Below are 26,446 nucleotides of genomic sequence, written 5' to 3'. Positions count from 1 at the left end.
GAGCATGTTGTTTGGCATGTTGTATGTGACTTTGTAGTAACGTGTGCATTCCTAGAGTTGTGAGTTGCATGATTGTGGAGTTGAGGTGTGTGGTGTGTTCTTTTGGGACTAACCAACGAGCAGAGGATTTGCGTTGGAGCCATCCTGGACGCGCCGGTTGATGATGGACTGTCGGAAGATGAAGGAATCCTGCACACTGCCTGGGTAGTTGGCAACGACATTGGTGAAGAGTCCCCGGTGGTCTGCTATTGCCTACACATTGATGGAATGCGTGTGCTTACTGTTGCGGTAATTGTGTGCAATGTCGGCAGGGGGCACAAGTAAGACATGTGTGCAGCCAATTGCACCCAACATGTGCAGAAATGCAGCTATGGTGTAGAAGCCTTGCTTGGTCTCCAGCTGTTCCTGCGCTGTGTGGGGGAAGTATAGGTACTGGGGTACCAGTCTGATAATGGCATCCAGGACAGGTTTGAGGAAGCCACCAGGTGCTGCACAGCCAGCAGCTTTGTCTGAGGTGGGATGTTGGTTATCCACTGTGTTGGTACCGGCAGCCTGTGGGCAATATTGTTCAGGATGGGGAGGATGGTTGTTCTTTTGAGCCTGTAGTGGCCAATGACATACTCTGGTGTTAAGTATGTGAGGCTGGTGCATTTTCTGAAGGTCTGTGTCTGCGATGCCTCTGTGGTGGTCCGGAGGGGTGGTGCGGGGAGGATCGGGGGGTGGTGGTTGGCGGACCTGGGGGTGGTGGAGGTGGGTGTTTTGGGCCTGTTGGGGCTCCGAGCTGCATGATCAGTAGCTCCATGGCATCTGTTGTTCTTCAGGTGTGGCTGTGGGCTGGGCTCCCTTTTCTGGTGCCGGTTGCTGTCCAACTTTACACCAGGACAGAGCAGGTGTTAATTTCCTGCTGCTAACGCGCCTTATCACATGTTTTGTGGTTGTGTCGCTGATCTGGCTGGTCGTTGAGAATGATGCGGAGTGTTGTTGTCGCGGCTTTTTGCATGGAAACACCTACTCTGCATTTCATTAGCGATAGTTGCGGGGTCATCTGTGGCGATGTATTTTGCGGCTGCTATCGCATTGAATTAAAGCCTACGGATAGCTATTTTGTTACACAAAATGCGTCAGATTGCCTTTGTAGGGAATTATTATGGAGTTGGCCACGTCCTATGGCAAACTCTAAGTGTAGAAGACTTACACTGGTATAGTTCTTGCTAGAATCTCTTCTTAGCTGTCTGACAGAATCTTGTACTAATTTTCTTTATTGAATAATACATCTATATATAAATAGATATCCATATAGATACATAAAAGGGCTTCGGGTTAACTCTATTCTGCCATTGGTTGTCTTAGTGTCATTTACAATCTGCTTCCATCCATGACATCATACTCCATTGGGTAATGGTTCAGCACACATCCTTCTTTGACTCTTTTGACCTGTAAATGATGGAATTTTCTGATCACATGTATAGATCCACCTGAAAAAGAGGGCACTTCTGTGTCAGGGCTGGTTGACCAGTTCTTCAGTTTTAAATGTTTTACCTTTATAATCCCCTTTAATTTTTTTGCTTCTCTAATTTTTTTAATGTTCCTTAAGAGGATAGTATGGCTCACCAGGCAGTGCTAACGGAATACTTCCTTACTGGTCATCTCATCTGCAGATGCCGCATTCCACATTGCCACTCCCTCTAAATCAGGAGCTCACTGTGGAATGCAAGTGTATCAATGTTTTGCCATTCCAAGATGGCCAACCCGTTGGTTGTAAATGTTATGGTCATGCTGGGACTTTAAAACAACAAAAGGCCATTTACAATACCTCTGAAAGACTGAAACCTGCTGCTATGTTTAGTTTCACTATTGCAAGCATATGTACATCATGCTTAGACAGCAACAGTTTTCTTTTTTCTACTTCTCTTATTTTAATTTATCTTGCATATGTTGTTGAGTTTATGTGTATTTTATTGTGGTTGAGTCAAAGGAGGAGTGCAGGAATAAGTCAGCGGATGGATGTGTGGATGCATGAGTGTAAAGATGAGTGACAGAGTGCATCTATGATGACTTATTGACTGCCTAAACTCATAAATCACATAAAAGGCACTTGAATTAATAAGCCAGACCTACTGGCATTGCCAGAGCTGGTTTTCTATTCAATGACCTGGTAAAGGAAATACATGTCTTGTGAGAGTCAGAGAGGGGGATGGGGCGAACCAACCATTAACCAGTGCATCCACAGAACCTATGCATGCTGCAGGATCCTGAGAAGAGAAAAGCAAAAAGAAAAATGTTGCAGTGACAAAGACGAGTGTTTGAGCAGCAGCCAAGACACTAAATTAGAGAAGAGCAGATAATAAAAGGAAAAATCTGTTCCTCTCAAAGTTTTTTTTGTCATGAGCGCTTGCAGCCAAGTGGGAGAATGTCGATTCTTATAGGCTTACTGAACAAAGGATCGTAGGTACTCCCCTTATCTCTCTATGCTCCATCGCATAGCCCATTCCTACTTATACACTCAGGTTATATTGAGCTGTTATGTTTGTACTAGTTGATTCAATGCCCATTAGAGTCCCCATGTTAGACTCATGTTCTGATTTGTTACCTTTTCCTCAAATTGTAAAGCGCCCTGATATCCTTTGGGATCAAGTTTGCGCTATACTAAAACTTTATAAATAAATAAACAGATGATGGACTAAATGCTGAACAAATCAAACATTCATCCCCAGTCGCAGATCTGTGTTTAATCCATAATTTTGTTTGCTCACCACACCACCCCAATTTGGACCCAGTCATAAGCAAATCAGTCTGGACCCTGCCCCCTATGGGAACAGTCCAGCCCGAACTGCCAGGCCAGGTCCTCTGTGGACTGGAAACAAGCATCCTGGGACCATTTTTGGGGTGTCACCCCTCATCAGAGGCACAGTCAGCATGGGATCCACATCTGGGCATACCCTTTCCACTTAGGGTGACAAAAGCAAAAAGAACAGATGATGGACGGAATGCTGAACAAATCAAACATTCACCTCCAGTCACAGATCTGGAATTGATCGATTGTGTTTTTTTGCTCGCTACGCCATTTTGGACCCAGTCATATGCAAATCAGTCTTGACCCTGCTCCACATGGGAACAGTCCAGCCCGACAGGCGCACTGCGTCCCCAGGGCATTGTCTGCCATTGGCTGACACTGGGGAGGTGTTTGAATGCCCCTCTGTGCTCTGCACCAGAGAGAATCCGTTATTTTATTTTTAGCTTGGGTTGCTCAGGAAGAATTTCCCAAGTAGCTTGAGTATTTCTTTTTCTGTAATGAGCCAATAGGATAATTTTACTTTCACTAAATCAGTGCTCGGGGGCATATCTCAGCCTCCGAGAACTAATTATTTTGGGAGAGGTATCTTTGGAAATGGGAGAATCTCCCCTTCCCAATAATATATCTAGCCAATGGGTCCTTGCTGGGGGATCGCCACAGGAGAGTGATACACAAGAGCTGGGATTCACCCATTAGACCCAAGGGATTTTGGGGGAGTAGGGCCTTGGGCAACGGTGCGTTCTCCCCCTCTAATGATTGCAGTCCTTCTGCCCCCTCCCCACCCTAGGGAGCAGATGGGGTAATTATTTCCGATCTGCTCCCTGGGGGCCATAAAGCACACTAGACACCAGGGTCTAAATATAAAAATTAATTTAGGTGTGGGGCCCGACCACTATGAACAAGAAGCCAGATAGTCTTTATGCCTCCCCCGGAGGATGAATGGGGGTAAATACCACCAATCTGCCTCCCCCGGGGGGAGTTCAGACAGCCTACTAAGCACCAGTGGTGCAGGTGTTGCACTCTGGTTTGTCCCATGTGGGTTGGGGGTGTGAACAATGCCAGACTGCAGTATCCTCACCACTTTCTTTTGCCCCAAAGGCAAAATGCATGATGTCAGGTGGCCTTTCTACCCCCTCGCCCCCCAGGGCAGGTTTTGGGTAACTTCCCAAATCAGACAAACCTCTTTTCTTTCCTGTGGGGGAAGAAATACACTACTGCCCCTTCTGGGATGGGGGTTAGATTTTTGATGCCAGGGTAGGCCGCACCCTCTTCTTTTAGTTATGGCACCATTTTGAGCCCCCTAGTGTTTAGGAGGCATTCTTCCTCCCTCATGGGCAAATTGAAGGTAAACCTGTGTCTGTACTGGGGGTGCATAAAAACATGTTTTTCTCATTTAGGGTGGTGGTATGATGAATGGCAGTTTTTAAGCCCCACCCCATCCCCCCTCCCCCCCACACCTTGGGGGCAGATATGAGATTTGTCACATTTGGCGAGAGTACCCCAAAACCTCCCCTGGTCGGACACCAGGGTTTTTGCCATTGGGGTAAAATAAAGTAGTGCGTATGTTGCACTCTCTGATTGGCCACACCGCCATCCCAAAAGGGACAAACCAGTATTTTTGCCCCCTCCCAGGAGCAAGCATGAGGTTTGCTTCCATTTGCCACTGAGCCCACACATAGTCCTGCTACTACACATGTGCTACGCATCCACTGCACATACACGCTCCCAAGACACAAACAATGTCAGTTCAAGGGTCGATGGTTCTCACTAATGTGGAATTTTACTCAAGTGGGAGCAGTAGAAAGCAGTCACTGCTGACACAGAAAAATGCTTGGTCACAATTAATGATTCATAAAAGAAGCACTGCTTTAGGTGACTAACCCAGGACACAAACAGTTAGTTCTATGCTAGCGATGAGGGCACACTTGGTGTACCCCCCAGGACAGAATACCGGTTCTGGACCTCACATTACCTTGAACTGTGTACAAGTTAGGTTAGCATAGTTACTCAGATACCACTTTCACATGCAATCTGGCACTTAGGACATGGGTACACGCCTGCTTACCAAGCAGGAGACATTCCCATCGCAACAGTATTCAACCCCTATATTAATTGATTACACAATGTCAGTATTATTGTTTGACTATATACCTGGCTTGATTATATTTAGCTAATTGAGCATATTACAGGACTTTGAGTTTCCTGGATTTATGTTTTCTATAGTTCCATTTACAATAGAGGCTAACATTTAAAGCCCAAGATGCATGGTTGAATCCTGCTTTTTCCAGGAGTGTGAGTGATAATTTATTGGACAAATGTAAACACCCAAGTGGAATTAATGTGTGGTCTCTTTCATCGATCACCCCCTTGGATGTTTCTTCCCCCCAAAAAACACACAGCCAAGAAAGTGATTTTAATCAAACTTGGGGGATAGTCTGCACTTTGTTACAGATTATGTCTCTCAGTAACACTGAGACAACGGTGTAGCTTCAAACGTGTTTGGGAAGATGCAGTATCACAGGAACTCTGATGCAAAGGGAACTTCTACCATTAGTTAAAATCATTTATTATGTCACAGACTATTGAGTGTTTGAGGAAAAATTGTGTAAAAGACTTAAATTAGAAATTTCTCCTTGGGTTTATGTCAGAATCCCTTTCAAAGGGCCCGGGGGCACACAGGGGCTACTGGGCCCAACTGTGGTGGTTGAGACTAGGCCCAACCGTGGTGGTTGAGACCTTTTACTCCTGATGTCCTGGTGCCCGCCCTACTATGGATCTCGAGCAACTGGGCCAAGAACCTCTTATGCACTTGAAGTCAAAAGCTCCCTCAGGGGAAGTATAGATACAGGTTAGTGAACGCAACTCATAACTCAAAGTGCACTCAGTAAATCAGTGTCCAGTCAAATACTTGTTAACTCTTTGCATTCAAGAAGTATTTGACATTCATGAGCAGCAACAAAATCCCCTTGAGGTCAGGGGTCTAGTGTTTACTTGGCAAATCCCTGTCCCACATTTATTCCTGGCAGTGTTGTTGAGGTTATTCCTCATTTACAGGAGGCTGTATCCAGGGAAGTCTCACTAGTAGGCCTTACTCAAGAGTCCACTTGAACTCTTAAGAACTAGTCAGAGTGTCTATGGTGCCTCAGCGAGTCCCGGGGGCCTGACAGGCCCAAATCAAGTACTAAACGCTCCAGCATGACAGAAGCATTCAGCGTTTCATCGGGTGCTCTCACTGCGATCACTAACAATGCACTGGTCCTGCTCTGTGGAGGTTGGCTGCTCAAGGGACAAGCGGCAGCACCCAGCAGGTGCAGGCTCTCTCCCAAGTGGTGGTTCCAGCCTCTACAGAGATCGGAAGTGCTCCAGACCTCTGTTGACCCATAAGTTCAGCTTTTCCCAGCACGGCGAGGAGAGTTGATCTTTGTGCTCCAGACTGGGGCCCAGTGAAAGAACAAAGTCCTCTCTGCGTTCTCTGGAGTCCATGGGTCGGTTGGCGTACAGGTCTCGGATTTTGACCTGCACGGCTCTGCTTCAGTTTTGCTGGGCAATGGCCTGAACTTGGCAATACTTGGCACTGGCAGCCCCTCCTTTCATATGGAGTTGCTGCAGCCGTCGCTGGCAAAATGTCAAGCTTTCCTGTGCAATCACCTATCCCACAGTGGCCCCTCCTGGCATACAGGGTCTATGTTAAGGCTCACACATGTCTTGGCGCTTTGTTGCCGCAGTCACTTCTACGGGGGCCCACTCTGGTATATAGGGTCAACAAGGCAGTACAAGCATCGGAATGGCACACAATGCACCGCTGAGTCCATGGTGGCCCTCTGCTGGCATATGGGGTTTGCTGATTCACTCCTGCACATGACCAATGACTAGATCAATGCACAGCCATCTCCCCACACTTCCACTGCAAGTCCTCTCTGTAGGTCTTCCCACTGGACCTCGTGCCCAATGCTGGGCTTGGCAATCAGACAGGTGCAGGGCTCCAGGCGCCAGGACAGATGGTCTAGGTTGCCCTCAGGTGATGTCCCTTCACCCAGCAGTAGGAGTAACAGGCCTTGGCCTCCGGCCCTGGTCACAGGCATAAGCCTTGCAGATCTTCCATTCCTCACACAGACCGTCTGGCTGCTCGGCAGATGACAAATTCTGGGGTCTCAATCTTCCCTTCATATAGTCACCTTCCAGACACCAAATGTGATTCATGGTCTGGGTCTTTGAAGTTTTATGTTGGGGTTCTGCTTCTTTTGAAGAGTATACTTTACTCTTACTTCTTCCTCTTGAAAGGCTGTCTGTCACAGCAGGAGTGATTCTGAAGCTGAAAGTCCCACAGCACATGCAATGGGAGTGGCCACAGTTCACACCTGGATGTCAGCCACAGTGATTGATATGTGCATTAAATGTTTAATCCCAAGCTCACAGGCCTACTCTTTATGATTCCCTCATCAACCCAATCTCCTTCCTGAGATGTGTCCAGACCCTTTCCTTGTGATCAATCACTGAATCAAATTTGAAGTGTACACAGGGGTTTTCCTCTATCACTCTCCCCCTTTGTCGTGCGTGTCCTACCAAGCTGACAGGAATACAGCAATACTCAAATCTGTCTGGGGAGATTCCTCTACTCCTCATGTCTTCATCGGGCAGGCCTGGGCTTCCCAAAATTGAACCCAAGGTCCTCCATGTAATGTACCATTGCAGTAACACTTGCATTCAGTGTACATACACAGCATGCATGCTGTCCGATACTATCGCCTCCATGTGTTGTGCGCATATCCATCCAATGCACAGTCACGCCATTCGAACTGCTCAGTATTGTACCTTTCTATATTGTGCCATGGTGTGCTATTTGCAAACTCACACCCTGCCAGCACACACACTTACCATGAGCGCTGCACAACACTTTACCCTTCATGTATTGTACTTCTAGCAAGGACACATACACAGCACATGCTTGCATTGTGCATGCACTGCACAGTACTACATCTCTCATGTAATGTATTCAATACAGACACTCAATACTTGCACTAACCATGCTTGTACTGCACAGCACTTCTTCATCCCTGTACTGTACACTTTCTAGGCACACATACATCCAGCTCCTGTGCTGTGCAGAGCTCTACATCTAATTGATGTGGGCCCAGGGTGAGTTAAGCACATGCAGCAGAACTTTTAAGAAGCTGAGTAAGCCTGTATGCCCCACTCCAGTGACACAGGGTGAAAAGGACCTATTTACTCCTGCTGATCACTAAACTGTATGCTGTCACCACCATACCTGAGCTGCTTAACTCCTGGTTAAAGCTGAAGCGTTCCATCACTATGACAGTAGCGCTTTGGGCACCCCTCCCAGTCCAACAAGACCGCAAAGCATGCGACGCGCCTATGTTATGGTGCACAAGCATGATTTGTGTTTGCCTATGACAACAGAAATCAGCATTAGGGATGCGGACACTCAGAGCAGGGGTACATGTCCTTTACCATGCGGAGGACGTTTCCAACCCAACAGTTTACATAAGGTGCTTTTAGTCATTATTTTGCACTACCTTTTGCTCTATTTTTGAACAACATTTAGGATCCACTTTCGAGTGATGTGCTGAATGTCATATTCCGTAATGTCTGTTCCTGCACCCATAGAAATTCTGAGTTCTGTAGTTAATACTGCATTGCTCACAATTTTCCAGACATACATTTTGGCAGGTCATGGCTGCTGACATTTGCGGTATGAAAATTTAATTCTGCATGTAATTTCCCATTTTCTGAAAGATATCTTGGAATAGGAACTATTTACCGTATCCTATATATATCTCACCCCATGATGCCAGTATTTACCCGGTGCGGTAATCCCCATTCGTCCCACTCAGAATCAGACCTGACCCCCTCTTGCTATGCTGTGCAGGATCTGCACTAAAGATGGTTACATTCATTCATTGGTATGTTTAATCTCTTAACTCTATTTCTCAATGTAAAAACATTGGCTGAAAATAATGAAAGCATGAATAAGAAAAAAGGAGAAGAACATGAACGCATACTTGCAATTTCTTTAAACTGAGAGAGGGTGGGCTCATTAATATCATAATATACTTCTTCAGGGTGACTGTTATCTCTGATGTACAGGAGATCTTCCACAGTGATGGGATCCTTCGCCCCCTGCCACAGAGTCATGCTGTACCTAAAAAAAGAAAAGCAGTACTTAAAGATCAATGTTGCACAGCAGCAGAGTTTCCAAAGTAAAACCATGTCAAGGTCCTCAAGGTCCTCAAAAGTACTTCAGGTGGACAGGTTCATAATGCTCGTCAAGTAGACGTTGTGGCTCATTTTATCTAAGGTTTCAACACGAGGTCCAGATCAGACTTTTGGAATAACCATTGGCCATGTAAAGAATTCCCAATTAGATTAATTAAATGCACATTCATCCCTTAGGAATAGCCTACATATCTGGTTCAGACAGATCAATAGAGGAAACTCCTAATTTAAAGTTTGCATTGGGGGTTTGGGCTTTTTACAGGGCAGAGGCTGCATTCTCAGGAGACAGCTTATGGAAGGTGCGTGGGAATGGGTACATCTATCACACAATTTTAGACAATAATAAAGGGTTCTGTTCGACCATATTCATACAATGTCTACCAATTTTAACAGATAGAGTTTTGTTTGAAAAAATGGGTGTTAGTCTGCAAATGCCTGATGCACCTGAGTTGTCAAGGAGAGATCCAGCAATGGCATCTCTCCTTGGCACAAGTAACGCAAATCAGCACAAAGCTCTATTAGCATTACTTTATGCTCTTTTACAACCCAAAAAGGATTGTACTGGAAAAGAAATAGTTTATCAACACTTTGCACCGCTTTGCATACATTTTTGTGACCTGCAGCGGCGCAAAGTGTTTATATATCTGCTCCTTGTATGAAGCGTTAGCACTTCTCCTTTGGTAGCTGGTGATATTTCAAACCAGTCTTGATGGCCTGTGGTGCGGAAACTAATTTGTGCAGAAAGAAGGATCAATGTTGTGCAAGGTTTGGCCGACGATGCTCTGGGACTTAAACTTTATGATCGTTCTCATCGGCAGCAAATGTCGGGGTGCAAATGTCGGGGTTACACAATCTCTGCTTTTTAAAATGGCAGAAACTTCTTTCTCTTGTATTTAGAAGAGATTACAGCTTGTACAATAGACATATGGGAATTCCAAATATTTTATCATGCCTCTGCTTTGTGCATGAAGACTGGTTATCAAAAGGATCTCTTTATAGTGCAAAGATGACCTCACTTGTTAGGATCACCAGAGAGTCTTTAAAAGTTAGCTTTAGCTAAGGGGCCATAATAGCAGCCCATTTTACCACAGTGCGAACATGTGCAGGTGAGTTCCATAGCCAATGTGAGGAGACTTCAGGAGAAGCCCCTGTAACCACTATTTCAGTTTTTGGTTAATTTAGTTTTAGGAAATTATGGCTTAGCCAATCATCTACTCCCACTAAGCGGAAGAAGAAATTGTCATGGTTTTCCTTTGTGGGTGGAAGGATCTGCAACAACGGCAGATTGTCAAGGCGTATTTGTATGCAGTAGGCCCGAAGAGCAATAAGACTCTGGAATTGGGCATAAACAATGACTAACAATTGGTGCAAGAAAGACACGTGTGCAACTGCACCTATCAGTCTATATGGGGAAGACTGGAGGGGGATTTTGAAAAAATCTAAATGATTATCGCATGATCAATATTGTAAAAAAATCAAGTGAGATTTGAAGTTTTGTAATGAGCTCATGTTTTTTTATATCTGGGATCTAAAAGGAAAGACCAAGCTCTTGTAATGGAACTCTCAACATCCACAGATTTCTCCAAAAACACCAGTTCCCAAGACTTCAAGAGCAACATAACAAATAGCCATACACACCATGCATTATGACACTTTCAACTCCCTCTCGCCACACTTCTCCATTTAGACTTTGACCTTCTGTTGATTGTCACCTGTCTGACTTTTGCAGCAGCCATCGGAAAAAGGGCCATGCGGACTTCGCCATCACGGCCCGTACTGGAAAGGTGACACGCTGTGGGAGGTCCTTGATAAGGTCGTACATTTCCTGGATCATTTCCAGTGTGTAGGAGTTGTTTGGCAACTGAGGAACATAGAGGGTCTGCCATCCAGGTGAAATTGTGACCTTTGGGTACTTTTCTTTAACAAGTCTAAGAAATCTGCAAAAGTACCAATAACAATTTAAAGTCATTTACAAATGGATAAAGAATCACATTCCCTTGCACAGTAAATAGTCTTGTAGTCAATCAGTCTAGCAGGCTTTCTTAGCCTTCACTAGGGCACAGTCTAAATCTGTGGGGCAGTTTTCTATGGAAACAGCAAATTTCTTGATTAGTAAATCCAATGAAAATTTTAGATACTGACCTGCAAGGGTTCTCCCTCTGCTATAAAATTTCTCTATCTAACTAAACATCTATATGGGTGAAGATGACCTATGATGAACAGGAATGGTGTAAGGATTTTTATTGTTCCTGATAAAGTTTCCATTTTCAGGCTTTTTAGGTCTCGTGACCTATCAATGCGCATGCGCATTGAGCGGAGCGAGATATAAAGGGGCTTAAACAGAGCTTACCGAGATCGGGCGATTCCATGCAGTGCCCGTGAAAAGCTCGCTCAATGCGCATGTGCATTGCCATAAAAAGCGCGTGCACAGACACCAGCCTCCCTCCCACAGGCATCCCCCAGCGTGCGCTGTGCCAACAAGCCTTTGAAGTGAATCTTAGCTTCACTTCAAAGGTATCCGCTACCCCCGCCCCCTGCTTCACACGTTTCTCGCATTTCTCCTCCCTCCCTCGCCTCCCTCGCCCTTCAGCGTGCCTTTTCCTAATGTCCAAAGAGTCTGCGGCTACGTTTCTCCTCAATGTCCTTCCTTCTGTTGTTCACCCTGCTCCCTTTCTTCCTTCGTACTTTCCTTTCCTTCTTTTGGCCCGTCAGCCTCCATCCTTTCTTTCCCTCTTCCTTGTTTCATCTTTGTTTTCTCACTGTACTGCCTTTTGCCCATCTCTTTCTACTATCTCTATCTCTTTTTTGCCCCTTCCCTTCTGTATGATGCATGTCTCTTTTCTGTATCGCACTTTGTCTGTCCTGCCCCACCCAGTCTCTCCCGTGGGTGCACTTACATTTCTCTATCATTTCTCATTGTCTCCACTTAGTGTCTTTATTGCTCTCTTCCTCTCGTGCGTTGATCTTCGTTTTTTTCATCCACATTGCCTGTCTAATGCATGTCTCTTTCCTACTCTGCCTTTAAAATATTGGAATTCCGAGTTTCCCATTCACTCTCCTAGTCTCTTTATTGCTGTCACTCTATCTCTCGTGCTATATTTCTCCCAGAGTATTCTATCTCTTGCCTGTGTCTGTTTGTGCACCCATACTTTTATTGTCTGTATAGCTCTCCTCTCTTGGACTCAAACTTTACACTCCCTCTTGCCTCTCTCTCTCTGTCACTTTTACCCAATGATGCCCTCTTCTTTCTCTTTCGTTCTCTCTGTGTCTCACTGTACTGCCTTTTGCCCATCTCTTTTTTTCAACTCGTCCATCTACTACCACTATCTCGTCTGTATCACGTACTTCCCAGTCCCTCATTTGCTAGCCACATGCATTCATTTTTCCCCAACTTCTCGTTTTCTCCCTCCAGTTTGTCTTACTGTTTCTCTCCCTTTCATTCATATTGTCTGCTCTCGTCTTTCTCTCTCGCAATCTCTCTGGCCCACTCCTACCTTTTTCAGACTCACTATCTCCTTCTTTCATAGCACCTACAATCTAGCTGCCACTGCCCTTCAGTCTCTCTGTGCCCCTCCTCTCCCCGTGCTCTGCCTGCTCTATGCCTGTGCCTCTCTCCGCGGCTTGACCTGCTCGGTGGATCGTCGTCTTCCATATCTGCCTTTGCCCCTCCTGTTTCTCACCGCATGATCTCTCTCTGCGGCACTCTTCTTCCTCAAAGCCTGCCATCCTTTCTCTCTTACTCCTTCTTTGTGTCTGTTTCTCAGGCATTTTCTGCCTTCTATCTCCCCTCCTCTCCCTCCTTCCCTCTCGTCCTCCCTCTCCCTCCCTCCCCTCACTCTCTCACTCTCCCTCTCTCCGTCTACCTCTCTCCCTTTCCCTCACTTCCCTCTCCCTCTCTCCTCTCTCCTCTCTCACCCTCTCTCTCTCCTCTCCCCCTCTCCCCCTCTCTCTCCTCTCTCCCTCTTTACCTTCCCCCTGCTCTCCTTTTTCTCCCTCTCCCCATCTCCCCCTCTGCCTGCTCTCCTCTCTCTCCCTCTCTTCTCTCTCCCCTCCGTCCTTCGCTCTCGTCCTCCCCCTCTCTTCTTACCCTCCCTCTCTCCCTCTACCCTCTCTCCCTTTCTCTCTCTCCCTTTCCCTCACTTCCCTCTCCCTCTCTCCCTTTCCCTCTCTTCCCTCTCCTCTCTCCCCGTCTGACTTTCCCTCACTTCCCTCTCCCTCTCTCCCTTTCCCTCTCCTCTCTCCCCGTCTCCGTCTCTCTCTCCTCTCTCCCCCTCTCTCTCTCATCTCTCCCCCCTCTCTCCTCTCTCTCTCTCTCTTTACCCTCTCCCTGCTCTCCTTTTTCTCCCTCTCCCCATCTCGCACTCAGCACCACCACAGCATCACTCAGCACCACCACATCATCACTCAGCACCACCACAGCATCACTTAGCACCACCACAGCATCACTCAGCACCACTCAGCACCACCACAGCATCACTCAGCACCACCACATCATCACTCAGCACCACCACAGCATCACTCAGCACCACCACAGCATCACTCAGCACCACCACAGCATCACTCAGCACCACTCAGCACCACCACAGCACCACTCAGCACCACCACAGCACCACTCCACACCACCACAGCACCACTCCACACCACCACAGCACCACCGCAGCACCAACCAGCACCACCACAGCACCAGTCTGCACCACCACAGCATCACTCAGCAACACCACAGCATCACTCAGCACCACAACAGCATCACTCTTCACCACCACAGCATCATTCAGCACCACCACAGAATCACTCAGTACCACCACAGCATCACTCAGCACCACCACAGCATCACTCAGCACCACTGCGCCATCACAGCATCAATCTGTGCAACCATTCAACAACAACTGGTTCAATTATGTTCTCTCAATGTTTCAAGATTTATTACAAATGTCACAAAAAGATGTTAATATTTCACTTCTGTTCTTGGATTTTCGTCACAATAAAATACACTGAACATAATCTTCACAAAAGTTTTTTTACAAAAGTTTAAGCTATTGCCATTATAAATTACAATCACTTTTAAGTGTTTTAAAAACAATCCGCTTACGAATAGGGAGCCAGTGTAGGGAATGTAAAAGGTCCGAGGCTCTCGCGCGACGAGGCAGACCAAAGACTGCCTGAGCCGCTGAGTTCTGGACCACCTGAAGTTTTTGTAATAGATAGTCCGGAAGACCCAAATACAAAACATTTGAGTAGTCCAGCCTAGAACAGATGAGAGCCTGGACAGTAGTCTTCCTATGCGCAAGCGGGAGCAGGGGAAGAAACTTGCACAACATTTTAAGGAGACCATAGCAAGTGCCCGTCAGACCAAGGATCTGGGACTTAAGTGACAGGCAGTTATCAATTTTGACCCCCAGATTCTTAGCAGCCAGAGAGGAGGACGTGGGCGGGGACATGTTCACAGGCCACCAATCCTGCCACTTTGGGTCAGCCTGACACCCGAAGAAAAGCACCTCAGATTTTCCAGGGTTGCATTTGAGGCTGTTTCGCTGAAACCATTCGAAAACAGCCTCAAGACACCCACAGATGCTCTCTCCGTTGAACTCAGCCCCCTTCCCACAAGTGAAAAGGAGCTGAGTATCATCGGCGTATGATATGATCTGAGCCCCAAATGACTCAGCCAGCACCGCCAAAGGGGTCATAAAGATGTTAAATAGAGTCGGGCTAAGCCCCGATCCCTGAGGAACTCCGACCTCCAAAGGCGGCACTTCGGCTGAGTATGGGGGGGCCCAGACCACCTGTCGGCGACCAGCTAAATAAGATCTAAACCAGTTCAACACCGTCCCTCTCAGACCGATCTCATGGAGTCTGTTGAGGAGACCCTCATGAGGGACGGTGTCGAAAGCCGCCGACAGGTCTAACATTACCAACATGGCTCTTCCTCCCTCATCCAACACTTCCTTGATGGCCTCATTAACCTCCAAAAGTGCTGTCTCGGTGCTTAGAATGCTTTTCCACTGTCTTTGCGAGAGCAGGCAGGAGGGAAATCGGCCTATAGTTGGCAAGGATCTCGGGGTCAAGACCCGACTTTCTAAGGAGTGGAACCACCATCGCCTGTTTCCAAACCAAAGGAACCACACCACTTGACAAAGACAGGTTAAGAATGGGGTTAATTAACGGGTTCAGAGCCTCACCAGCCCTAGCTAGAAAACTAGCAAGGCAGGGGTCTAAGGTGGCTAACAGTAGCGGCCAGCTCACGGGTGGGGGGGAGGCACGAAGGGTCGGGGCTGGGATTCACAGGGGGTGTCGCGTGGGGATAGCGGGGGTGTGGCGGGGAAATTAAAAAATATAAGAAATAAAATTAAACTTACCTTTCTGCCGGATCCCGAGTCTTCTCTGCTCCTGCTCTCCTGTCTCAGACAGAAACCGGAACTAGGCAGGCAGGCTCCCTTCCCTAAGCCACTCACAATGCTGCATGCAGCGTTGTGATTGGTTGGGATGGCGCCCAGCCAGGGGCTAGCGGGTTGGGCATGTTCTCTATATAGACTGCAATGCAGCCTGCATTGAGAAGGGCAGAGTGCGCATGACTGGTTTGGGCGGCCCGAGAGGGCTGACCATACAGTCTTTGCGCACTCAGGGGTGGGCAAACCACTCCTTCCCTGCCCAGCTCAAAGATCAGAGCAGCACCACCCACCCGCCCACCCACAATGCTTAAAGCAAACATAAAATGGTAATAACTCTCTTTACCCTGTGCTGGTGCACTTTAGGCAGCTTTGCACCACCCAAATACTGTCGCACACTAGTGCTTGTGTGCATGCATGATGTGTAGCCTAGATTTTGTACTGGAAGGGTTAACCGAGCAAATACTATGCTTAAGCATGGTTTAAACCGTTTACACGTTTGTATGTGCGCTGTGAATTATAGCACATATGCAAAGTTGGAAACTTTTGCAGAGAAGAAACATTTCTTCAATGTTACACAGGTCTCCAGGAGCCGCGCGTAAACCACGCCTTCCATTGGAGTAGATAGGTCTTTGAATCCAATCCTTGAGTGGCTGTATGGGAATGCTCATGTACTACACATAGAACGCACCTTGATGTAAAGTCGCAGAATGTAGAGCAAAGCGCTACCTTTTGGCTGCTGTGCTGCATGGCGCCAAATGTAAGTAAATCTGCCACTTCCGCTCTGCCCCTGTATGAGGATGACTATAGAGTGGAATAGCGTGTTTTCAGATGCAAGGTCGGTGGTGAATGGTAGAGGTGAATTTTAGACTGTGGGAGCTACCACAATAGATATACTGACTGAGGTAATGTGAAGGCAGTCTGATTTTTAGGTCTCGCCTAAACCGTCGCGTTAGCGATGCTTTGGCGAGATATTAAGTAGGGCTTTCAAAAATGCTCCCAAAGTCTGCAGGCGGATCGGGCACAGTGCATGTGCGCCGGGCGCGCGCACCATTTGTCCTCCTGCAGCCTTTGGGAGGACTTTCGCGGCCGCTTTGATGTTCTCAGTGAGCCGCGTGGCCACTGAGAACATCAAAGCGGCCGCGAAAGTGCTCACCATTTGCCACCCCCTCCCTTATCCCACTTCCTGCTTGATTTAGTACATTCTGCTGTGTTTTATTACTAATGGACAGAACTTTACCGCCCACGGGAGTCTTGCACAGAAAGCTGAGTCCCGGAAGGCTCGCCGGCCATGAAAGACTGCTGACCAACGCATTATTCTATCTTCCGAGGTGCTGTATCATGCTGGAGGGCATTGATTTGAGAGTTTGTGTTTATTGTAATTACAGAGCAAGAGTTTCTGCTTGGAATGTCGCATGTATGACAGATAATTTTCCTGCGCAGTGCTTGAGAGTCCAGCTGTTTTATTCTTATTTTTATTACTCTGCTCCACAAGAGAGGCTCACACCAGGAGACTGATTTCCTCCCACACAATCACACGGAGCGCAGCGTCGGCTCTGCCTTCGTCATTACTCTCTGTTTCTTAGGGAATCACGCCACAGTGCACCTGTGAAGCTTGCAACCTTACACTGTCATTGCAATTAAAAGCAAAGCCGCGTTACTGCAACACCGTGAACACCAAAGGAAGAAAGCGTTGGAAATTAATTTAAACAATAAAGCGCTAGTAAAATCTGATAATCCTTCTCTTCCTTTTACCACCGTCATACTTGTGCTTTTAAAATGTAAAAGAAGAGTCAACATTTTGTTTCTATACACTATATTTTTATTTTCCGTACAGAGCACCAAGAATGGCGCTTTTCATTCCCTTGAGAGTGCATCATGACAAAATATAAAAAATGTAACTACTAGATTAGTCATCAAAGTTTAAGAAGTAAGATGAGATTGCCTTTTGGGTAGTAAATTTAGAAGTTGGCTGCAACAGATCCACCACTACGTCCCTCACCATCATGTCCACCACCACTACGTCCACCACCACCAGGTCCACCACCACCATATCCACCACCACCACATCCACCACCAAACCCACCACCACCACCACGTCCACCACCACTACCACCACCATCACATCCACCACCACCATGTCCACCACCATGTCCACCACCACCACGTCCACCACCAACACTTCCATCACCACCACGTCCATCACCACCATGTCCACAACCACCACATCCACCACCACCACACCCACCACCACGTCCACCACCACATCCACCACCACATCCACCACCACCACATCCACCACCACTACGTCCACCACCACCATGTCCACCACCACTACGTCCCCTACCGCCATGTCCACCACCGCCAAGTCCACCACACCCACCTTCACCACCACCGTGTCCACCACCACTATCACCACCACCACATCCACCACCACCGTGTCCACCACCACCACTTCCTCCACCACCACTACGTCCATCACCACCATGTCCACAACCACCACGTCCACCACCACCACCACGTCCACCACCACCACGTCCACCACTAACACGTCCACCACCACCACCATGTCCACCACCACCATGTCCACCACCACTGCATCCACCACTACCACATCCACCACCACCACCATCATGTCCACCACCAACAACCCCGCATCCACCACCACCACGTCCACCGACACATCCACAACCACCACCACCACATCCATCGCCACTACGTCCACCACCACTACGTCCACCACCATCATGTCCACCACTTCCACCACCACACCCACCTCCACCACCACCACCACCACTACCACGTCCACCACCACCATGTCCTCCACCACCACCACATCCACCTCCACCACCACTACCACGTCCACCACCACCATGTCCTGCCCCACCATCATGTCCACCACCAACACCACCACATCCACCACATCCACCACCACGTCCACAACCAACACCTCCACCACCACCATGTCCACCACCACCACATCCACCACCACTATGTCCACAACCACCACATCCACCACCACCCTGTCCACCACCACCACCATGTCCACCACCATGTTCACCACCACGGCCACCACCACATCCACCACGAGACCACTACCACATCCACCACATCTACCTCCACCACCACCACATCCACTCCCACGTCCACCACCAAGTCCACCACCACGTCCACCACCACGTCCACCACCACCATGTCTACCACCACCATGTCCACCATGTCCACCACCACCATGTCCACCTTCACGTACACCACCACCACTTCCACCACCACCATGTCCACCACCACCACGTCCACCACTACCATGTCCAACACCACCACGTCCACCACCACCATGTGCACCACCACCGCATCCACCACCACATCCACCATGTCCAACACCAACACCAACACATCCACCACCACATCCACCACCACCACGTCCAACACCACCACGTCCACAACCACCAACTCCACCAACTCTACAACCACACATCCACCACATCCACCACCACTACTTCCACCACATCCACCACCACCACGTCCACCACCACCACGTCCACCGCCATGTCCACCACCACCACGTCCACCACATCCACCACCACAACCACCACCATCATGTCCACCACCACCATGTCCACCACCACCAACACGGCCACCACCACGTCCACAACGAGGCCACTACCATGTCCACCACCATCACCATGTCTACCTCCACCACATCCACTACCACCATCACATCCACTACCACCACCACGTCCACCACAAAGTCCACTACCACATACACCACTACATCCACCACCACCACCACCATGTCGACCACCACCACGTCGACCACCACGTCCACCACCACCACGTCCACCACCACAACATCCACCACCACCGTGTCCACCACCACCACGTCAACCACTGCCACGTCCACCACCATCACGTCCACCACCACTGCATCCACCACCACTGCGTCCACCACCACTGCGTCCAACACATCCACCACGTCCACCACTACCACCACCATGTCCACCACCACCACCACCACACCCATCACCACCTCCACCACCACCAACACGTCCACAACCACCACTTCCACCACCACATCCAGCACCACCACATCCAGCACCACCACATCCACCACCACTACATCCACCACCACCATGTCCATCACCACCACGTCCACCACCACACCCACCTCCACCACCACCACATCCACCACATCCACCACCACCACATCCACCACCACCACATCAACCACATCCACCACCACGTCCACCACCACCATGTCCACCACCACCGCCACGTCCACCACGAGGCCACCTCACTCTATCTATCTCCCTCACTCTATCTATCTATCGCCCTCACTCTATCTATCTATCGCATCACCACAGCATCACTCAGCACCACCTCTGCATCACGCAGGGGCACCACAACATCACTATGTGCTACCACAGCATTACTGAACGCCACAGCATCACTCGTCGCCACCACAACATCACTCAGCGCTACCACAACATCAATCTGTGCAACCATTCAACAACAACTGGTTCAAATATGTTCTCTCAATGTTTCAAGCTTTATTACAAATGTCACAAAAAGTTGTTAATATTTCACTTCAGTTCTTGGATTTTCGTCACAATAAAATACACTGAACATAACCTTCACAAAAGTTATTTACAAAAGTTTAAGCTATTGCCATTATAAATTACAATAACTTTTATTTAAGTATTAATTATTAAAAAAATTAAAAGCATTGTTATTTGTAATATCAATACATCTAAGTCACGTAAATACAACACATATTGCATTACAAATGCTATAGGTGTCACATTTGCGAAAGTTAAAACTATTGGCATTGTAAATGACAAAGCTATTAATTTCGCTATTTTCAAAACCAACACATAAATAAAAAAGTTGTCATTTACAATACCAATAGCTCAAACTTTCCTAATGCGAGACCAATTGCATTGCAAATGCTTGTTAATTGTTTAGCTCAGGTGGCCTTTTCAGGTTTGGATGGCATTGGAGCACTGGGAAAGATACTGTTTATGTTTTCAGCAGCAAACATGGGTTCCCCCTACATCACTTATTTATAAAAGAAACTAACCTGTGAAGGTCTCATTTCGCTATTGAAAACAGAGTAGGAAAGCCAGAATTCAGTCAACAGGGTGAGGTTGAGGAGCAAATAACCAAATATTTGAGACCATGATGAGGTTTAAGGGCTCATTGTCGTCTGCCAAAGAATAAGGCCTGATAGTGCAGAATTTGGGTGCCTGAATTCTTACCTGCCAACTGATCTTTGTTTGGAGGACGTCCTCATCTATTCAGTGATAGTCATGCTTCGAACAGGCAAAATGGCTCTACAGAAGTTTGTAGGACCGCTCTGTTTGCAACCTTGGATTACCACCCTAAAATGGTTTCTCGTCATTTGTACTGAAGTGTCGGCAGATTGATGCCTAGGAGAATGTAGAAAGCACAAACCAAGATCTTTGCAGGCGGAAAGGGAAAAAGACTTTAGCGAAAGAATGGTGAAAGAACTAAGGGCCTGAGTTGTGCATTGGCAATAAGCATACTCCATTGCAACGACAATGGAGTGTGCTTGCCACCAATTTAATAGTACGCCTGCTGAATTTAGTTGGGTTTGGACCTTTGGTGTAACCACAGTTGAGAGTACTCCGTCTCCACCATGGTTACACCCCTCTAATGTCCTGACGGAGTATGGGTCATCGGAGATTGACCTGTATGTCCACCCACCTAATTTAGATGGGCGGACATATAAGTTACTTTTCACTGCCTATGGTGGTAATGGGCAGTGAAAACTGTCTAATGCTGCCCTCGCCATGCGAGATACCTCTCATGGTGAAGGGGGGGGGCATTTTATTGTTTTCAAAAGAATATCCCTCTTCTGGATCTTTTGGAAAATAAAAAAAGGTACTTTACCTTACGGCTCTGTCATGTTTGATGGAGCCATACGTCAAAATTACCAATGCTTTTAGGTGGTTCCTGTGAATGCTAGAAATGTTTGTCGGCCTGATGGACATTTATAAATTTGGTAGTCGGGCCTCTGCCAGGGCAACAGAGTAGTTTACTCCATAGCCCTGGCAGAGGATAGCCCAACCACCAAAATCAAAATTGGGTTTGAGAGGGATAGTAGTTCATTCATTTATTCTAAATGATGGTTCATGCCATGAATGGGATTACAGGGTAAACAAGGGGACCTAAACATTGTATTCTTATGTAAAGGAAAAAATTCCATTGATTAAGAGTAGAGGATGTGACCTAATAGTCTCGGCGGGGAGGCTCAACATCCTGTGATTCTGTGCAAATCACTTAGGGGCAGATTTATGATGGTAATGCGCCACGTTTACGTCACGCAACTGCGTGGTAAACGTGGCGCATCCCTACGACCCATTTACAACGTGACGTATCTAGGCAGATGCGTCACGTTGTAAAGCCCTGCGCCACTTGTGGGCGTTCCGGCGCAGGGTGGGCGTTCCGAGGCAGGTGCGCCTCGCAAAAGTGGCTGAGTGAAATCTATGAGATTTCACTCAGTCACTTTCAGGCCAATGCTGCGTCAAAACCCTGCGCCTGCTTGAAGCAGGCGTAGGTCTTGACGCAGCATTGGTCAGATAGGGCACCCCCGAGCCTTGCTGGAGCTGCGTCGCGCTTGCGACGCAACTCCAGCAATGCGCCGCCTTTACGGCACAGATGCGTCACGCATCTGTGCCGTTTTTGCACCATGGTGCGCCGCATTGTAAATGCGGCGCACCATGGGTGGCGGAGCAGAGGCGCAATATGACTGGCGCATCCCTGGGGATGCGCCAGTCATCATAAATCTGCGACTTAATCTCCACGTGCCTAACAAAAACTGAATGTGTCCTTCTGTAACACAACTGGTGCTCATGTAAAGCGCTCTGATAACTTTGGGTCTAGTTTGTGCTATATAAACTCCCATAAACAAAAGACCTAAGCCATGTGTTCACTTTTTCAACTTCTGGAGTATCAGTGCAGCAGTGTAATGTAAACGATGTAGTGTATGTATTGCATACTTCAGGAGACATTTGTATAGCCCAGCTGGGAAGATGCAAAGATGTAGAGGCCAAATTATTATTAGGGAGATTTATAAAGCGCCTGGTTTACGCCCACAGGCGTGTCCCCGCGCTATGGTAAGTGGGGTAAGCAGTCCAAGCAGCCATCACAGCCGTCTACCGTCTAAATAGGTGAGTCTTAAGTTTCCTTCTGAACATGGATTCCGAAGACTCCAAACGTAGCTCTGACGGTAGGTCATTCCACTGCTTCGCAGCCAAATATCTGAAAGACCTTCCCCCATATGCGCTTTCTTTATTTTTGGGATTTTCAGAAGTCCTGTGCAGGAGGAGCGCAGATTCCTTATAGGCTCTTACCGGGCGACCAGACCCTGCAATGGGGCAGGGGCTTTGCCACCCAGGATGCGATGACACATGGCTAGAGCCTTGAATTCCCCCCTGCTCCTACCAGGAAGCCAGTGCAAGGCCTGGAGCGCTGCCTTTGAGGATGATCTTCTAGGAAGCCTCAAAATAAGGCGAGCAGCAGCATTTTGCAACACCCGGAGCCGATTGATAACCTTTCCCGTGGCCCCCAGATACAGCAAGTTACCGTAATCCAGGCGCGAGGTGACTAAGGCATGCACCAGCATCCGGCGAGCTGTAATGGGCAGAAGATCCAAGAAGTTCCTCAGAGTTTTTAAAACTCCGAAGCATGCCCCCACCACTCGGCCAATCTGGGGGCCAAAGGCAAGGTCAACGTCCAACCATACCCCAAGATTCCTTACTTCCTGGCAAGGAACAGGTGTCTCTCCTAGGCAGGGTGGCCACCATGCAGACGACCATACAGATGGACCTCCCCCCACCACGAGCACCTCAGTCTTACTGCCATTAAGTTTCAGGCAGTTGGCGGACATCCAGGTTGCCAGTTCTTGCATGCAAACTCTGAAATTGTCCGCCACAAGACCAGGCGCACGTGAGAGGGATATTACCAGCTGCGTGTCGTCGGCATAGGACACAAGGCGTAATCCATAGCTTTCAACTATGGCCGCCAGCGGGGAGACATATAGATTGAACAAAGTCGGGCTCAGGGACGAGCCCTGCGGCACGACCTGGCCCAACCCAATCTCCCTAGAATAACATTCTCCCTGGCGGACTTGAAAAGCATCTATCTGTCAGGAAAGACCGAATCCATCTAAGCGCAGCTCCTGTTACCCCTCCATCATTCAGACACTGTAGCAAGGTGGAATGAGCTACAGTGTCAAATGCTGCGCTTAGGTCCAAAAGGATCAGGGCCATAGTCTGGCCCTCATCCACTCCCTGCCGTATGGACTCTACTGCCATGAGCAATGCTGACTCCGTCGAATGCCGTGGACGGAAGCCAAACTGAGAGTCATGGAGTAGGGAGGCTTCTTCTACAAAGCCCATCAGCTGGAGGTTTACAATTTTCTCAGCAACCTTCGCCATATATGGCAGAAGAGAAATAGGACGAAGATTGTCTAGCCTATCATAGCTGATGTTGGGCTTCTTTTGGAGAGGAAGAACTACCGCCCCTTTCCAGGCATCAGGGACTGTATAGGTCCCAAAAGAGATGTTCAGGAGATGACGAATATACGGCTCTAGTACATGCGGACTGCCCATCAGGCGTCTGGGTGTAGTAGGGTCTCTGGGGGGGCCTGATTTTATTGATCCACAGATCTGAATAAGTTTTTCAGTAGGCGGGGTGACGAGTGTAGGTAACACCCGTTGTTCTCCCCTTACCCCGCATACCTCTGCAATCTCGGGGTCTATGATGGCCCGGCTTGGGAAGGCCAAATAAATAGTTGCTACCTTATTAGCAAAAAACTCCGCTACTCGGTTGCAACTGTCTACGTACAGAATTCTTCTGGGACTGCTGCAGGCTTCCCAACCGAGAGTGATTTGTAAATTAAAAACAATTCCTTCGAGGAGTTTTCTGCTTCCCTGATCCTGGTGTCATAGTACACCTTTTTAGCCTTTCTAATCAATCTATGGTAGTTGCGCCTGCTTACAACATAGTCCATTCTAGCTTGAGTGGCGAAGTCTAATCTCCACTGCCTTTCTGTACGTTTGGACGCGCTCTTGGCCATGCGCACCTCTTCACTATACCAAGATGCCGTTTTCAGGGCACGTCCCTCGATTCTAATCAGGGCGAGCGGAGCAACCTGGTCCAGGGCATCCATAATGCGCTGGTCCAGCTTATTATTGGCTTTCTCCACATCCTCTCCCCCCGGACCACCCCCCACCATGAGTGCCTCATTAAACCTGGATTGGGAAAAGTTAGCCCATCTTCGTCTCGGGTGATGTAGTGCTACTTGTTCCGGTACTCTAGCTCCCGGAATGTAGATCGAGAAGGGCACCAGGTGATGGTCCGACCAAGGAATAGGTACGGGGGTCAAGGCCTCCACCTGTCCCCAGTTGGCAAAGATAGGATCCAGTAGGTGGCCCCGCAGATGGGTAGGAAGCTTACCTATCAGCTCGAGCTGAAGCGCACTCATCTCTTTACAGAGGTCCCCAGCCATCTTATCCACAGGATCGTCCAGGTGTAGGTTAAGATCACCCAGCACCAGGAACTTATCCGTGCGCAGGGCTTCCTCTGTGATACCTTCAACCAGGCTATCAACGAATCTGGCAGATGGACCAGGAGGCCTGTATATCAGGATGCCCTTCACAGTGTACCCCCCATTAACTTGAATGGAGAACGCACCCGCCTCACTATCTGTAATCACGGTCTGCTCCAAATGGCAGCATAGGCCCTACCTGGCAGCAATGGCTATTCCTCCACCTCTGCCCTTCGGTCTATCTTGCCTTACCAGGGTATAACACTCCGGAATGGCTTCAAGGGCCTCTGGGGAAGAGTCACAGTCCAGCCATGTCTCCGTGAAAAAAACTAGATCCCATTGTTTTTCACTGAGGAGGTCATAAATATCTAGTCTGTGCTTGCGCAGCGACCGGACATTCAGCAAGCCACAAACCAGCTTGTAATGCTCTCTTTTAGCCGTCTTGGACAGGTCAAAAGTAAACTGGCAGTGACTACAACCAGTATTCTCTTCAACGCTCATGCCATGCAGACAAGAGCTGCTAGCGCACGTGTTACGGAAAGACAACAGGTCAGCTCTGCTCCAGCAAGTGTAGCCTCTCGGAGGGGCAGGGGGCATAGCCCTAGCCCGCGCCCGGCGGGGGACGGGCGCAGACGGGCTTAACTTAGGCGCGCCTTTGTCGCGCCCGCTGCGCTCGTCCGCTGCGCTGCCGATAGCACATCCGCCTTATATCCCCCCAGCGTCCCAACAACTAGAGCACTGCACAACGCTACCGGAAGTAGCTGGCTCGGACCATCCACGCCCTATGCTCGAACCGTGCTAGTCACTGGCATCAGAACGAGGCGGGAAGGAGGGACGAGTCCAGGGCTGTTCGTACCGTTGCTGCTACTGCCTGCCTTCAGGTGAGAGCATCGGCAGAGCAGAGTGCAAAGTTTCCCAGACCGGTGAGCAACAGTAGAAATACAAATCAAGCAGCATACAGGGGAGCGTACACGCTCACACTCACACAGTGCCCCTGATTAGTTAAAATGAGCTCACACGCTCTTACAATAAAAATGGTTGTAAAATCACCAATGCGCCAGGTAACCGTGTTATAAAAGCGGCAGGGACACTGCCACTGTCCACTTACCACAATGTGGACGCAAGAAGTGCTAAATTGTGTCTTAGTTGAAAGAAATACCCTTTCTAGAGTGGTTAGACCTAAGACCCAAAGATAGCCAGACAATAGCCTGATAGCAGGTGTTTCCTACAATTAAGGTATGAGATACATATTTGCCATCTAATCAGGACAATACTTGATGTTCTATAGCAGTCACTCTTTCTCTTAGATTTAGTTCTAGTTTGATAGTGAATAGCCCCACTAATCTGTATTACGTCTGCAAAGAATTAATCATACATTTATAAATTGACCCTTCTTAATCATTCATTCTCTTTAATTTCATTATTAGTGCATTGTTTCATTCAATTGTACTAATAAATTACGTG

The 26,446-nt window shown here is 48.2% G+C and overlaps 1 protein-coding gene across 1 annotated transcript in view; it reads right to left on the bottom strand.

The window, feature by feature from the left end:
• The window catches only part of FAM151A (family with sequence similarity 151 member A), a 203,165-nt gene that overhangs the window by 57,977 nt on the left and 118,742 nt on the right, over positions 1 to 26,446 (bottom strand). Inside the window, exons 5-6 of the mRNA XM_078673442.1 lie at positions 10,741 to 10,965; positions 8,815 to 8,954 (exon numbers count right to left, since the gene is read on the bottom strand). Coding sequence (XP_078529568.1) covers positions 8,815 to 8,954; positions 10,741 to 10,965 — 365 coding nt within the window. The remainder of the gene's footprint in view (positions 1 to 8,814; positions 8,955 to 10,740; positions 10,966 to 26,446) is intronic.

The sequence above is a fragment of the Lissotriton helveticus genome, chromosome 1_2 (assembly GCF_964261635.1).
Source record: "Lissotriton helveticus chromosome 1_2, aLisHel1.1, whole genome shotgun sequence".
Classification (NCBI taxonomy): Eukaryota; Metazoa; Chordata; class Amphibia; order Caudata; family Salamandridae; genus Lissotriton; species Lissotriton helveticus.
This window is presented reverse-complemented; position numbering and strand designations above follow the sequence as displayed.